Below are 15,810 nucleotides of genomic sequence, written 5' to 3' on the forward strand. Positions count from 1 at the left end.
AGATGAGGTGCCACGGGGTTACTAACAGGCCAGGGAACCTTTCATCACAAGGATTTGACTCCATTCCAGTGACCAGCGGTTAGCATCTGGCAGGTGGCCTCTGTAAAATGAGTGGGTGTCTAAGCCCACTCCTCCCTGGACAGGGAAAACCACCACATTTGGCACCCTTGCTGCCAGCCTCAGAATGGCCCAAGGAGACCAAATTCCCGCTTTGGGGGAGGATAGCCTTCTACTGGCAGGGTGTGCATGAAGCTGGCACTGGTGCGGCCCATCAAACCTGCAGCGGAGACAGAAGGCTCCTGGGTTGTCAGTGACACTTTGCACCACCACAAAAAGTTGTGCACGAAAATGCATGCTGGAAGCGGGGGGGAGGGGGAGAGGAGATGCAGGAGTGTGAAGCGGCTGCCCAGCTGGGGAACAGACGCTAGCAGCGCCATGCTTTCCCCATTAATGCCTTGTCATGTTGGCACTCCCTCCTCCACAACCAGTGATCATAATGGCCTAGTTCCTCCCTCTAGGCTGCCCTCAATACCACTCCTTAGATCGGCAGGGCGGGAGAGTCGTGGCAGGAAGGCAAAGTGCATCTCTAATGCTGCATACCTCCTCACATCAGCTGTGGCCATACTTCACTGAAGGCCAGCGGCAGATCCTGCTATTTGAGTCCTAGGCATCTCTTTGGTGCTGCTGCCGAGTGCAAATCGACACACACACACACAGACAGACTTGGAAACCAAACGTTCACTGGTGACCTAGTTTGTTATTTAAATGCCGCTCTCCAGAATTCAAAGTCCACTGCATTAACCCACTAACCCAATAGGTTCTTGCAGTACTATGGCCCTGGCACCTACCTTCCAGTCTAGATCATTCCTTGCCTCATTAATACCCACTAGCATCCAGTTTCCACTCAGGAAGCGAGTGGAGAAGATGGGAGAGAAGGGAAAGCAGGTGGGCTTCATGGAGGGAATATGAGCTAAGGAAGAAAGATTCACAGCTGAGTCCATCATCATTTAGTCCCGTTCTTCTGTGGTCCAGAAAGCATACTGAAGATAAGGGCTTGTTTGATATATAAAAATACAAATAGCCCAAACTCGTTATTGCTGTAGAGATCAGGGTGGAAAAGCACCATGTAGGCCAGGAGATTGTGTTGGCTCACCTGACAACCAGCTATCAAGGAATAACAATCTGTAGTGATAGTCATTCTACCATCTTCCTTTTTATTTTTTGGGGTGGGAGGTGGGGAATCATTGGCTAATGCTCTCTAGAATTTCTTCTCTGTTTCCCTTGCTTCAGGCCTGTTCCTTGCTTGGGTACTTCCTGCTCTGTCCCAGCCTCCTTGTGGCTGGAGAGCACAAAACACTTCCATACCTCTAGCTAGCGATTTTAGCCTATGATTATTATGGACGTATCTGTACCCCACAGCCAAGAGGTACGAATATGCCTCTTAAACCAGCTCTACAGAATTGGGGGGCAGTGCCACCCAGAGGCACTGTGAGAGAACTGCTCCCCTCATTTTGGATGCTCTACAGTCTCGGTTTATTTTCTCCTCTGATCAAGAAGCCCTTCACTTCAGCTGTCATTCAAAGCAACCCCCTCCTCCAAGACAAGCCAGTCTCACTGAACATCACCTGCATAACATGGGGCTGTCCTGCATAGCAACTGTCCCACCGTGTTCATCCAAAACATAAAATTATAGACTAAGGTCAGAAGGGACCATTATCTTTAATAGCTTTGTGATTGGCACAGATGGTATTCAAATTCACAATGGTTTTATTAACATACTATATCAAACACCACCCTCTGCAGCTCTGACAAGGGCCGTTCGGACTGCATGCAGTGTTGAAGCTATGGAACATGACAGGTTGATTCAAGAGGGTGTTCTTTTCAGTTACATTTAGAAGATAAAACCCACGGCTGATTTAACCAAACACGTGCACACACAGAAGCCTTTTGCCATGAAAAGCAGGTATTGCTACTGGTGACGAAGGTTTCCTCATTCTGGCAACAGACAAGACCCTGAAGCCGATTGTCAAAATGCGAGTTACAAAACAGATCTGCTGTAAACACGGTCAGTGAAACTCTGTGCTGCAAGAGGGATGAAAGTTTATATCCAAGCCTGGATGAAACAAGTACCTCCTTCTTGCTTTTAGAAAAAGCAGAGGCCAGGGCCAATGAATAAGTGAATTTAAAGATCTGGGAACTATATTACAGCATCTGTGCAGTGGCAATATGACTGATTTCATGTACATCTGGATGCAATGGGGTAATAATACTTTGCATTTCTGCAGCACCTTTCCTCCAAGGGTTTCAAACACATTACAAACAAGCAAGCCTCACAATCCCCCATGTGAGGTAGGTCAGTATTATTATGCCCATTTTACAGATGGGGAAACTGAGGCACAGAGTGGTTAAGTGGCTTGCCTAAGATCACATAGCAAGCCAATGGCAGAGCCAGGAGTCTGAGACAGTTCCCTGCTCTAGCTAGTAGGGTACACTGCAACTGGGCTTATTGGGTAGTATGTAAGTAACTCAACACTTTACAAGGGGAAAAGGTTAAAGGCTTAAAAGCAGCCTACAAAGACAGGAGATATGTCACCAGTGGTAAGAGTTAGCAATGCCAGTCTGGAGAGGACAAATACAACCTCTGGCCAGCCAGCACACTCACACCTTTCAAATTACGTGCCAAAAGCAGAGTGCCATTGACTTACAGTAGCAACTGTGTTCAGTTCATTGGAATGGATATATTCTCTTCAGTGTCAATACTGTTAAGTGTTATCGATATGTCTCTACAAAGTAGCTTCTACCTACACATTTGGTAGCTATTGAGCCATGTACTTTCTCACTCAAGATGAGTGGATATTTAGAGATGCCTCTGACAAAATTAAAACTGGCTAACCAGAAGTTAGTCCTCCATCAGGTAAACCACTCCTCATATTAAAAATATAATCACGGAGACTGCTGGAGACGCCTGTTGCTCGTTAATAACTCAATTCTAGTGCTTAATCAGTTTATCCAACATAGTTATCCAAGAGTGATTGTTCTTAAAAGTAGCTAAGATGCCAAGTGATTTTCAATCACAAATTTTCTTGTTGTTTGCAGGTAAAAAAAATCCAGTTTCTACTCACATACAATAATCGTTATCGGTTCTGAGACCTCTGGTCTATTACCAGGTATTTCCCCTCACTGGCATGACAAGCTGTCACTATGGAAGGAGATGAAAGTGCATAGTTAAGTTTCCCTGGTGTCCTGTAGTTTAGAGCATCTTTCCTCTTTCTATTTAGTGCTCTTTGACAGCCAAGGTCTCCACTTTGCTTTTAGTGTCACTGAGGGCCTTGGCATTGGCTGGTTTGTTGGAGTAGTCCCGCTCTCCAAAAATAACGCTTCCAATCCGGACATTTGTGGATCCAACCTCAATCTGGAGAGAGAAGAGGGAACAAGACAGCCCTCAGACGCCGTGGCTCAATACAAAGTTGTCCCACAGACCATTAACCCTATCTGTAACCCAGCTTGGGGCTTAATCAGTAGGACACACAAGAATGCATGTGTCCTCTATTCCCACATGCAATCTCTGCCCCACATTTGGGCTTCAAAGTGCCCTTTTGATCATTTACTCCAGTTATAAGCCATCGCGCAAAAGGTATCCACCAGTGGAACAAGTTAGCCCTATTCCCATGCTGACAGCAGATCCCAGAACAGAACTGCTGGAGTTTACTAGTCCTGTGCTTGCCTGCTTTATAACAAAAGAGAGGAAGGATGGCCCAGTGTTTAGGGTGCTAGCCTGGGACCCGGGAACCCCGGGTTCAATTGCCCTGTGAGAGCTTGGGCAAGTCACTTAGGCTTTGTGCCTCTGTTCCCCACTGTACAATGGGGATAATAGCACTGCCCTGCCGCACAAGGGTGTTGGGAGGAGAAATACATTAATGATTGGGAGGGGCTCAGACACCCCAGAGATGAGGTCCATGTAGGTACCTTAGATACACAGGTTGTGTCCTTAACAGAATCAGTGCTCAGAGTCACACTAATGTGGAAGTCACTGGAGCAAGCCTTACTCAGGAAAGGGTCATGACAAACAGGAGAAGCTATCAAACAGATCAACGATGACCTAGTTCTAAGATGACAATTCAGATCAGTCTCAGTTAAGGAGACTTAGCTTCAGAATCTCAGTGCAGGATGGGCTGCAAGGTCTGGCTGTTGGATCCCTGGCCTGTGCTGTCACTATCCCTAGAGGGAGGTGGCATTGGTGGGATGACTGCTACCTTAGATCTTGGGTGGCCAAAGGAAATCAGACTTACTGCATGTTGATAGTCTGTGGACATGCCCATACTCAGCTCAACTTTCTCAATGGGGATATTTAGCTTTTCGCATATGTCCTGTCGCAAGGATATCAAAACCTGAGAGAGGAAACAAGGGGAGGATTACACATTGCTCAGCAGTTACACTGTAAAGCATTCAGTGTGTCCTGGAACAAGCTTTAGGCTATCCTTTGGAGATTCCCTCCATCTGGCTGCAGTTCCCATTCTCCCTGTTCTCAAGGACTCATGCCTGTTTTTAAGATACCTTGTGAGCTTTTGAAAATTTACAATGCAGCTTATCTGTAGGCCACATTAGTGACAATACACATCCTCTCAAGGGACTGAGTGTCACAGCAGTGTGCCTGGAGCAGGTCTGCTAATTCGGAGCAGCGATAGGACCTTACGCTACTTGGCCTCAGACACAGGCCCCTCAAAGCAGAAAACAGCGAAAGCAAGTTGAGGTTGAAGCTTTGCCTGAAGGCAGATCTGTCTGATCAGGCGATTCAGTGCATTTCCTCAGCAATCTTCACAAGACGGGTGCCTATGAATGTCCTGGATACAGCCTCAAGAGAGGACTGGTGGGATTATGCAAAGGACCAGGCTGTTCTAAGTTATACTTCCTTGTAAATCAGACAACGTTAATTGACACCTTTGCACCTCCAGGGATAAGGGTGCATCAGCATTTCCAAATCCTGTGATCAAGGTGAAGCTGTGCTAGCCTGCGTTTTAGAACTAGGAGTCAGGAACTCCCACGTTCTCATCCCAGTGCTGATACCGATGGCCTCTGCAGCCATGCACAAGTCATGAACCTCTAGGTCACTCCGTTTCTCTTTATGGAATAGGGGACAATACCATTTACCTACCTCAGAGTGGACTCAGGATATTGTCTTCACAGTGCTGTGCAAACCAAGAATGCTCTAGAAATGCCAAGTATTAAGGAGTGAACACTGGAGTAAGTTGAAGACTATTTTCATTTGGAGCCTTACTGTCATACTTTTAACACAAGCTCTTTAGAGCAGGGACCGTCCGTGTCAGGTTAATACATCGCCTACCAGATAGGAGCTTATCCCTGACCGAAGTCTTTCAACACTAACGCAATGCAAACACCAACCAACAATTCACTTCCTTCCAACACCGAGGAAAGGTCTGTAGAACACTTCGTTAGTTACCACACGCAAATGACACTGGCAGAAGCTACACTTACGCAGTTACGGGCGTTTTCTGTAGCGTAATTAAATGAGAGTTTGTTAGAGAGGTTATCTGCCTCAGCCGAAAGGAAACTACTTGTTCCGATACAAGGTGTGACCTGTGGAACCCAGCAGCCTCCTCCTGATCCTGACAAGGCCTGGTCTACACCGAAAACGGAGATCGACTTTGCAAAGTCCCTCAGGGGTTTGAGGGGGTCACACTTCTGGAGAGGGGTGGATTTACTCCCCACTCCGCCACTGCAGCGTTTGCACTACAGCGTTGCCACGGAAGCACCTCTAGTACAGATGTGCTATTACTCTTTGCAGCATAAGGTTGTGAGCACATGGTGGGGCGGCCCTTTGAGGGAGCTGGGCTTGGCTGCAACTGTGTCTAATCATGCATTGCCCAGGCCAGGAATCAGGCGTAGCCTGCAAATCACCTGGTCTTCAGATGAAAGGCCAGCAAGCAGCTCAGGAGAGAACTCTTCAGGAGATGCAGGGACTTGGGAAAGGACCTGAAAGACTTTGCTGGAGACACCTGTCTAGACAGGGCAGAGGCAGAAGCCCTCTGAGGAAGAGGCCTGAGGAGACGCCATGCAGCCAGATCTGGGGATCTGTTCTGGTTTTGAAAATTAAACCCATCCCTGAAGAAAGGGACTGAAATTCTACGGCTGTTGGGAGTTCTGACACCATGGCCGGGGAGCTGGTCGCACTGACTTACGTTCTTACAGTAGCGTGACTGTATCTCCCAGCATGCCTTTCTGAAGTCAGCCTTTTAAACTGGAAGAACTAAGCAACAGTAGCCCTTAATTAGCTGTTTTGTAACTGGATGCTGCACCTCTCTCATCCTGCTGCGATGTACCTGTTTCCTTGCCTCATTGTGGAAGAGATGGCATAGTCTCAGTCAGTTGGATTCATGGTAGCTGTACTTCCCCTTACGAGTAGTGTGGTGGTTGTCTGTTTAGCTGTCCTCCACAAGCCCTAGCCAGGATTACTGCCAGAAGGGCTAAACTGTGGTCCCAGGCATTGGGAATCTTGCCACTGATTTCCAGTGAATCCAAAGACTTGGAAGTCTTACCTGGAAGTCAGGATTTGGTCCCTTACTGAGGTCATGTCCAAAGCTGCCAATTGTCATCAGACCCACAAACTCCAGGCTTGGACACTCCTTGATTATATGCTCCACTGTTCCCACTATTTCTCCAGGTGGGAGTCCATGCTTACCTGAAAAAGAAGGCATATACCGCAATGGTGAAACAGCAACACGCCGTCAAACTCCGTATCGAGTTCCCTGCTCAGTGCCAGAGGCTGCCTATGGTTTTCATTTTGTTGTAACTTAGCCCACCAAATATCTATGGCCTACAGCAGTATCAAACCAGACACAGGCTCTCCCAAATGGAGCACAGAGTGGTACAGCCACCTGCAGCCCCTCAAGAGCTGTGGAGCATCAGGGGTGGTCTAGTGGTTTTAGAGCACTGAAAAGTCTCCTATGCATTCTCCTTAGCACTGCTACTTTGGGCACTTTGACCACTAGCTTCACCTGATGTAGGAGCAGCACCCAAAAGGTCTGCAATACAAAAAAAAAATATGTTAAAAGAAAATCAATCTTGAAAGAAATGGTGACAGTGCCCCGCTTATTCTGTTCTCTGCAACCGCTCCTCTGTGCTTTCAAATATGAGCCCTTGTCTACACTTAAGTTTTGCTGGTATAACTACACTGGCAAACCCTCCTAGTGTAGACATGCAGTTATACCACAAAAAGAGTGCCTTTCCAGTATAGCTTATTCTGGGTCAGTGAGTGAAATACGGCAAACTGGCAAAAGCACTTTGTGCTGTTAAAACAGCCTCTATGCCAGGGCTTTTGCCTGTGCAGGTGTGTTCTTAAAACAAAACAAAAAACCCCAGTGGACTATGCTGGTAAAAACTTAAGAGGAGACCTGGACTAAAAATGCATGTGTGTCTTGTCACATATCTGCTTGATTTCTGTTAGGCAAGCGAGGCTCCCACCCATGGCCCCATATTTCCAATGGCATTTGAAACAAACATTTTGTTTGCTGCATAATTGAGGCCTGGCCAATGCGAGGAATAGCATTTACTGCTCTGGTGATGCCAGCAAAGGATACCCAAGCCTGGCTTTTCCTGTTTTCTTGCAGGATTTACTGCCTCCCCAATTTCTCACTGATAATGGAGGTTTTTTTAACTGAGCTATTCAGACTGGAAAGAGAGACTCCATTTTAAAACATTGAAGGCAGGTTGAATTTCAGACCTAGAGTAGCTCTAGAAATACACAAATCAGTCTAACCCAGCTACATCATATCCATCAATAGTGCTAACAGAACATGAAGATCATTAGCTCAAGTGTCCAACCACTTACTATCTTCTCCACTTGTGTTAACTTGCACCATGATTTTTAACCTCTGCGATGACCCTTTTTTCTGCCACGAGCTGTTCATTTTGTCTGCCAGTTTCACAGAATCCACTGTTTCCACCATAAACAGATTGGGGACAGCTAAGGAGAAATAAAGCAGATTTGAGGGCACTTCTGTTGGCAAAAGCACAAACAACTGTAGCTGGAACACTGTCTGCCTCAACTGGCAATAGCCTCTTGTTAACTGTCGCCAGGATCTCCCAAGTCTCAGTCCTGGATCCAATACATTTGCCTTGGGCAAGTCTCTTCACCTCTGGATCTCAGTTTCCCCATCCATAAAATGAACACTACCGACCTCCCTCACAAGGGCTGCGAGGATTAGTTTGTGGTTGTACAGCACATTGAGAATGTACAGCACTGTAGGAACTAAATGCAAAATGGCACCCAGCTTCTTGATACCAACAGAAGTGGAAGATATGGAGAGAGAAATTTTGGTTGCAAACCAAATGAAATAGTTGAAAATCTCTGTCAAGGAAAGAAATGGATTGAAAGAGGATTTAACCTGTAACAGTGCTTTCTAAAACTTTAAAGCTGCAGGTGTCTCATGCAGTGCAGGAAGTGTTTAGCTTAAAGTTCCGTTTAGACCCCCTGAGCTTACTGTATTTTTCTTGCCTTGCTCTTTCTTACCAAGGCCATTTGCACGAGGAACATGGTGGTGGATCTTTGGATCATCTGCTCCTGCTGTTTACTCCCCACTTGAAGTCATAAGCCCCTCTCTGTGAAGCAGCAGGGGCAGAGGAACTAACATGCAGACAGGCATCAGTAAGAGAGACCGAGAAACAGAATGATCTTGTCATCAGGTTTCCACAAGGCTTCAATCATTCTTTAGTGCCATACACCAAAGACAGACTTTAGACTTTGCATAGCAAGTTCAGTGTGCTACAGTGTGCATTTGCCATGGAACACACAGATTATTGTACCCAATTTAGCAGATGGTGGCAATTCAGCTTGACCCCTTGCTATAAATGGTACATACCAAAATATCCCTCAGTTGTGAGACATCTTCTCCCCCATTCTTATAAGAGGTCACAGTGACCTAGCACAGAGAGAGCTTGGGCTGTAGAAGAGCTAAGTAAACATCAAAAATACCCTGGAATCAATGAAATACTATTCTGTATTGGATTCAAGAATTGCCAGATAGGATTGGACCATAGCCTCATCCCAGCTCAGTAGTCTGTCTCCCACAGTAGCCAGTGTCAGCTGCAACAAACCCACAGTGGGTAGGTATGAGAGTGTCTACTCCCCAAGAAATTTCCTCCTCACCCAATAGAAGTTGGTGCACGCCCAAGAGGTTTTACAGCCCTTCCAATACTTATAGGTGGGTCTGCAAAAGCCCTAGTGTAGACGCAGTGATACCCAAAGAGGAGTGTTTTTTCTGATCTAGGCCTTCTCTACACTACAGAGTTTTGTCGACAAAATAGTGGAGGTGTACACATTGAAATGCTCCTCCCGCCGATGTAACTTCCCTGCTATGCGGGCATAATAAAACCACCTCAATAAGGGGTGCAGGGCTTATGTCCGTGTAGTTAGGGCAATGCAGTCTTACATGGGCTATTGGCTGACATTCTTGTGAATTTCATGGCTCCACTGGAGCCATGAAATTGACAAGAAAGCTACCTCAAAGCTGGGCTGCTGCCCAGTCTCCACTCCAAGCCAGACTGCCACCCAGGCTCCCAGCTTGGGCTGCCGCCTGGGCTCCCCACTCCTCACCGGGAGCCCTGCCGTCCCCCGGCACTGTGGCAGCCGGCCGAACTCCAGGCGTGGATCTCCCCACCAAAGGTGAGAAGCCCCAGGTGGCTGGCCTCCCATCCACAGTCGGGAGCTGGAAGGCAAGAAGCCCCTGGGGCAGCTGGACTCCTGGTGTGAAGCCGAAAGCCCTGGAGTTCTCGGCCCCCCACACTGCCCCTCTTCAGTCGGTGGAAGCACTCATGGTGAGGACGTGCACCACCGACAGAAGGAGAGTAGCATGGACAGCAGCCACCACAGTAATTACTGCAGTGGCTGTAAGTTGATCTAACATAGGTCGACTTATCTTTGTAGTGTGGACATAGCCATAGCTTATTTTGTTGGGAACCTGGTAATAGATATATCGGAAGAAGAACTCATTGGTACGTATGAACCGACTATACACTAGGCGGGTTTGCTGTATAGCTATACCAGCCAACACTTTCTAGTATAGCCAAGGCCTCATTTATGCACTTTTGAAAGTTTTACCTTTAAAGCTCAGAATAGCCCCATTATCCAAGCAAGCGTCTAGTCTTTTTTTAATCCTGCTAGGCTCTTGGTCTTTGAAGTCTTGTGGAAATGAGTTCCACAGGCTGCTTTTTATTTTAGTGTATGTGAAAATTCACAAACACAAAAGCAGTTCTCTCTTGCAGCCAGAGGCAAATATCAGACACACCAAAGTCATATTCCCCCAATGAAGGGGTCCCTGCCTCCTGTGCAACAAAGGTATCACAGAGCTATTTTGAATGGCCTCCAGCCAGCAGTGGACTATGGGAAAGGATAACAGCAGACAGAAGTAAAAGTAAAACATGAAGCCAGGACCATGCTTTCTTGGCCTGTAATCAACTGCACTAATGGGTTAATCAAGCAAGTTATGACACTGGAAGAACTTGTTGCTCTGGTACACTGAGCATAAAGAAGTTAAATTAAAAGTTTACCAATCAGTTTGTTGACATTGCTCTTCTGCAGATGGCCTATAAAATGCCATTTAATCTCTGGACACGAAGACATAATCTGAGAACAGAGGAAGAGAATTAATCGAGTTTGAACTGCAATTTTTTCACCAGCCAAAAAGCATTTGGGGCTGAAAAAACAAACAAGCCAGACACCTTTCTCTATAACATACTGAGGGAAGTTTGGCTCAGACAGTGCTTCTGGTGCTAGTGAGGTTGGTTCCTGTGGGGAGGACTAAGGGAATAGACTGTTATGCAAAATGTGAGCAAAAAGCTAACTGTAAAACAATGTTGTTTTTCAAAAGCAAGTCATTATCACTGGTCTTTAAAACCTGAGAACAGCCTGTATCTGCTGTTGCAGAGATCATTACTGGCAATGCAGGGTCCACATGCAAGCCTCACGACTAATTGTGCTCGTTGACAGGAGCTTCAAGAGTTCTGATAAACAGGCCTGAAACTAAGGATACTCCCACCCTCCACCTTGATTCCTTAAAGCATCGATGGAATGTCTGCATAATTGTAAAGATACTTTGGGGGTGACGGGGAGACTACATAAAAAAAACCAACAGTATACTTACTTTGGAGTCTGATGCCTTTTCTAGCAATTCTTGAACCTGAGTGAATTAAAGACATTCTCTTGTTAAAACTACATCAGGCATTTCTCCATTTTCTGCTGGAAGAGCAGAGGTGTCCCAGGAACGCTGGTTGTGGCACAGTACACCGTACAGCTGTACCAGCGAATACACAACTACGGACTTTCCAAGGAGTGCGTATGGGGATGATGGTGAGATGGGGACTGCTCTCTCCTCTGTAGCACCCAGTAATGCTAATGGATGTAATACATTGGCATCACGAGCAGAACGTGCTACATGGAGTATAACAGACAGGCACTACTCTGCTGAGAGTCTGGCATTTGGTAGAAGAGGACTCTGAAGTTAGGCAGTGCGCTTTTACTTCTACTGCACTTTGAACAGCATTCAGATACAGGGCACTTTTTCTCATTACTTTACCAAGAATGAACATCTGGATTTTTTCCCCCCCTCCTCTACCTGGCCATAAGCTAGCATCCTTGTGCACAGGAGGTCAGCTAACAGTGCTGTTATTTGGTACAGAAATATCAAAGTTTCAAGCACTGCTTGTAGCTCTCCCTTCTTGACACCGCTGCCTGAGGTTTAATTGCAAAAACAGAGCAGGATGTAAGCAAAGGAGCTAGCCATGAAATACTGCAGCCCAGGGTTATGGCTTGCTGGGTAAAATACCCAGTTACTCCCCTTTCCATTATGCCCTGTTGTCTAGGATGGAACTATAGCATTTGTCAAGAAATTAGAAGACAAGAATTCATACAGTGGTGGTTAACCAACCTTAAAATAAAGAAAAATGCTCCAGTCCACAAAAGAAAACCTAAATGTGGATTCGAAGCAGAGTCCGCTTTTACTAGTCATCCAGGGGCTAAAGCTTAAGGGCTCACCACAAGAGAGAATGCTTGTCAGACAGTTTCTAAAAGGCATGCTGTAGTTCAAGATCAACTTCTTGGGCCAGCAGGAATTTAGTGGATGCAATTCTATGGCCTATACCATGCAGCATGATGGACTAAATCCCAACAGTCTCATCTGGCCTTAAAGCCTATGAAATAATGGAAGAAAGGTGGGGGCACTTACATAGTTTTCTCCAAAACTGCGTTGCCCTTGATTGTAGGCCTCTATAACCATGTCTGCAGGTTTGGTTTTACTGACAGCCACGAGTCGAGGCTGTACAGCAGGGAGACCCTGTCAAAGGAAGCAGTTGTGAGAAATCAGTGGCATGAATACCAGGACCAAACCTCAAGTTTGCTCCTCAGTTGAGAGGGCTATTCAAAATCTAGTGAAGTTATCCTCATGGCCAGCTACTTAAAACAACAGCCTCTTCCCTCTCCAAAAGCCTGTAGTCTAGAGCAACCTGCTCTGTAGTGCAGGAGGTGCCACAATATGCCACTAAGGAGAAGAATTTAATAACTGTCTTGAGGAGGGTCTCTTCCACTTGCAGTCATAAGGGCCATGCTGGCGAGATGCTTCAAGGGCTTATCTACATATGAAAGACAGATGGAATAAGATAGGGTATGAATTTAAAGCAGAGTAACTATTCCTGATTAACTCTAGGTGACTGCTCTTATTCCAACATGGAATAAACTAATCTGGAATAAAGCACTCTTATTCCAGAATAAGAGCATCCACAGATGGACTCAGTCAGAAATAGCACCCTATGTAGATAAGGTCCAGCAATCTTAACTGACAATTTGGCCACATCTACACTGAGAAAAAGCATCATGTTAGAAGATGTGTTAACTTAGGGTTTAATGTGACTTTGCACCTCATGTAGACAAGGACAATGTTTTCTCAAAAACTACTAAACCAGTTGCAGTTAACCCTCTGCTGCTCCTAAGCATAGCTACAACCAGCTAGCGTGTCACTAACCACATCTGTCCTCGTCCACATGAAGTACAAAATCACGTCAGTTAATATGTTTGTTCACTTTCCAACACAACGTTGTTTCCCCAGTGGTATGGCCTTACAGAAACTTTTGACAAGCTCTTTTTACAGCTAATTCCCTACAAACGTTTCTTGACTTCTTACTGCCCAGTCGGGCGTAAACTTCAGGAGAGTGAGAAATCCTCAGTATAGAAAAAGCAGGGCCTTCTTTCAAGCTCTACATTATGCCACTCAAGCAGCCAGAGCTGGACTGAAGAGGACAGCTGGGAGAAATGTATCTGGGTGCTTACATTAGTTACGCTACCAGAATCCCTCAGGGACAGCAAAAATTCCCTGATTTTTCCTTCCATTAGATACAACACAAAAATACAAGGGCTGGGATAATCCCTCCTGGCACTTATGCTTTTAGAAGCGGGAGACAGAGAGGGATGGTTAGTAGCGCAGTGCTGGGGGTGGGATATTTTCAGAAGGCGACACGGGGTGGAGGAGCACGTCTTGGGGATGGAAGAAGGACAGCAGCCCCTAAAGCAGCGGGGGCGCTCTGGATAGGTGTAGGAGACCCCCCCCCCCCACACACACACACACGAGAGACTCCTAGAATTGGGGGGAAACAATAAAAGCCGATTTCAACTGAAAACCCAGCCAGCTCGGGGAGGGGGAGAGACGCTCTGCAGCCGCCTAACCAACCCCCGTTTGCCCTCCCCACCTTAAACACACTCCTTCTCCAACCCCCCCCCCAGCCAGCCCCAACCCCCCCCCCTTCACTCCTTAGCACCCACCTCCCACCAGCCTTCACCCAGAAACTCACCCTACCACACAGGGCCAGCTGGGGGGGGGGGGGGGGGGTTGGGGGCGGGAGAAGAGAAAGAGGCCCTGCTCCCCCTCAGTGCTGGGGGGCCCAGCGGGTAGGGCAGCCAGTGGGCCCATAGGGCGGGGGGACCCCGGTGCTGGGGTGGGGGCAGCGGGGCCCATAGGGCGGGGGGACCCCGGTGCTGGGGTGGGGGCAGGGGGGCCCATAGGGCGGGGGGACCCCGCCGCTGGGGGGGGGGAGGAGTGTGACTCAAGCGGCCCCACCCCCTCTCACCTGGGGCCGCCGGGCCGCCGCCTGCTGCACCCGCTCCGTGACCGCCCTGAGCGCCGGGCCCAAGCCTGCGCCCGCTGCCATCCCGGCTCTCCCCCACATCCCCCGCAGAGCAGCCTCTCCCCGCCCCACTTCCGCCACACACGCCCCGCCCCCTCATATCAGCCAGTCGGCGCGCGCCATCCGACCCACCCGGCCAATGGCTGCGGGGGGTGGGGCCAGGGAAGCGAGGCTGCGCCCTGAGACTGGCCGCGCGCAGCGGCCATTTCGGAAAGGTCAGCGGGGGCTAAGCACCGCCCAGGAGTGGCCGGGCACCCTGCAAAGCGGGGCTGGCCCGGTCCGGGGGTGCGTGTCGTGCCCCGGGTGCATTGCATGGGCTACAGGCAGCTGCGGGCAGGGACCAAGAGCTTAGAAGCACCCACAGCAAATGACAACCGTTAATGAGCATGATGCAATAGGTGTAATACAAGTATGGGATTGCTAATTGCCATTACTTATCCCTGTGATGCCATTAACAATCATAGCTCAGTGGTTTGAGCATTGGCCTTCTAAACCTAGGATTGTGAGTTCAATCCTTGAGGGGGCTATTTAGGGATCTGGGGGAAAAACTGGGGATTGGTCCTGCTTTGAGCAGGGGGTTGGACTAGATGACCTCCTGAGGTCCCTTCCAACCTGATATTCTACAATAAGGAAGCTAGTATTCGTAGAGAGGCATCATCAATTATCCTTTAAGTACATTGACAATAATAATTAACGATACACATACAGTATTCTGGTCTGTTCAGGTTGTTACAGGGCTCTCCTGAGCAGCTTCCAGTGGTGCTCAGCTGGCCTCTGTTACTTGTGATTCTTTCTGCCTCCCTTCCCCTTAAGGAGCAAATTCTTGTATCATTTAATATATTACATCGACACTGTGCTTTGTGTTTATGTCAGCAAAAAAGCAAGGGCAAAGATGAGTGGTGAGGGTCTCCCACCTCTCTAGTGAATGCTCTAACCCTGCACTAAAGGAGCATTCTTGCTCACTCTGGCCCAAAGTACACTTAGCTATTTATACACAGGGGACCAGTGTCAACAGGAGACCATGCTGTAGGCTCTGGTTTATTTAAGTGGGGCTTGATTCGCTAATGTTTTTTATATAACGCTCCCAAATAGGAGTTGCTACCTTTGAAAGTTTATCTTTTCAGAGACAATTTGTTTTTGTAATAACCTTATGATGCAACATGATCACACGATGATGCAGAACAAGTTTGAACAAGGAATGGGATTTCATGAAATATTTTATTCTCTTAGTTAAAACCCATTTACTTTTCATGGAATATTACATTTAAAAATGTGGGACATTCAACTAAATGTATGGTTGAGCTACACAGACTAAGATTCTTGCTGGAAAGATGTTTTTGCCCTGCGATGATTAGGGGAATACATTTCTTTTTTAACTCATGCAGTAATCCAGAGGCAAATAACTGTTCGAGGCCAAAGGTTTGGAGTTCCAGCCTACGTAATAATAGAATAGAATTTTTAAAAAGCACCACAGATAAGAGCATAGAGAAAAAAGAAAAAAACACCCGAGGCTGCATGAGAAATACAGGGTTTATCCATGACTCCAAGAGAGGAAACACCCTACGTTTTCCACACGTAAACATTTAAACCATGACCTCTCCTTTATTTCAAAAGGAATGTTGTTCA

General features: G+C 47.2%; 1 protein-coding gene across 1 annotated transcript; it reads right to left on the reverse strand.

Moving 5' to 3' along the window:
• Positions 1–1,700: 1,700 nt before the first annotated feature.
• Positions 1,701–14,237, reverse strand: PLPBP (pyridoxal phosphate binding protein). Its single transcript, XM_048829473.2, has 8 exons — positions 14,128–14,237; positions 12,237–12,344; positions 11,157–11,192; positions 10,564–10,639; positions 7,847–7,981; positions 6,555–6,697; positions 4,290–4,388; positions 1,701–3,412 (listed from the first exon to the last, which is right to left on the reverse strand). The coding sequence occupies exons 1-8, from the start codon at positions 14,224–14,226 to the stop codon at positions 3,275–3,277; spliced, it is 834 nt and encodes a 277-aa protein (XP_048685430.1). The 5' UTR covers positions 14,227–14,237; the 3' UTR covers positions 1,701–3,274.
• Between the last annotated feature and the right edge of the window lie 1,573 nt (positions 14,238–15,810).

The sequence above is a fragment of the Caretta caretta genome, chromosome 26 (assembly GCF_965140235.1).
Source record: "Caretta caretta isolate rCarCar2 chromosome 26, rCarCar1.hap1, whole genome shotgun sequence".
Taxonomy (NCBI): Eukaryota; Metazoa; Chordata; order Testudines; family Cheloniidae; genus Caretta; species Caretta caretta.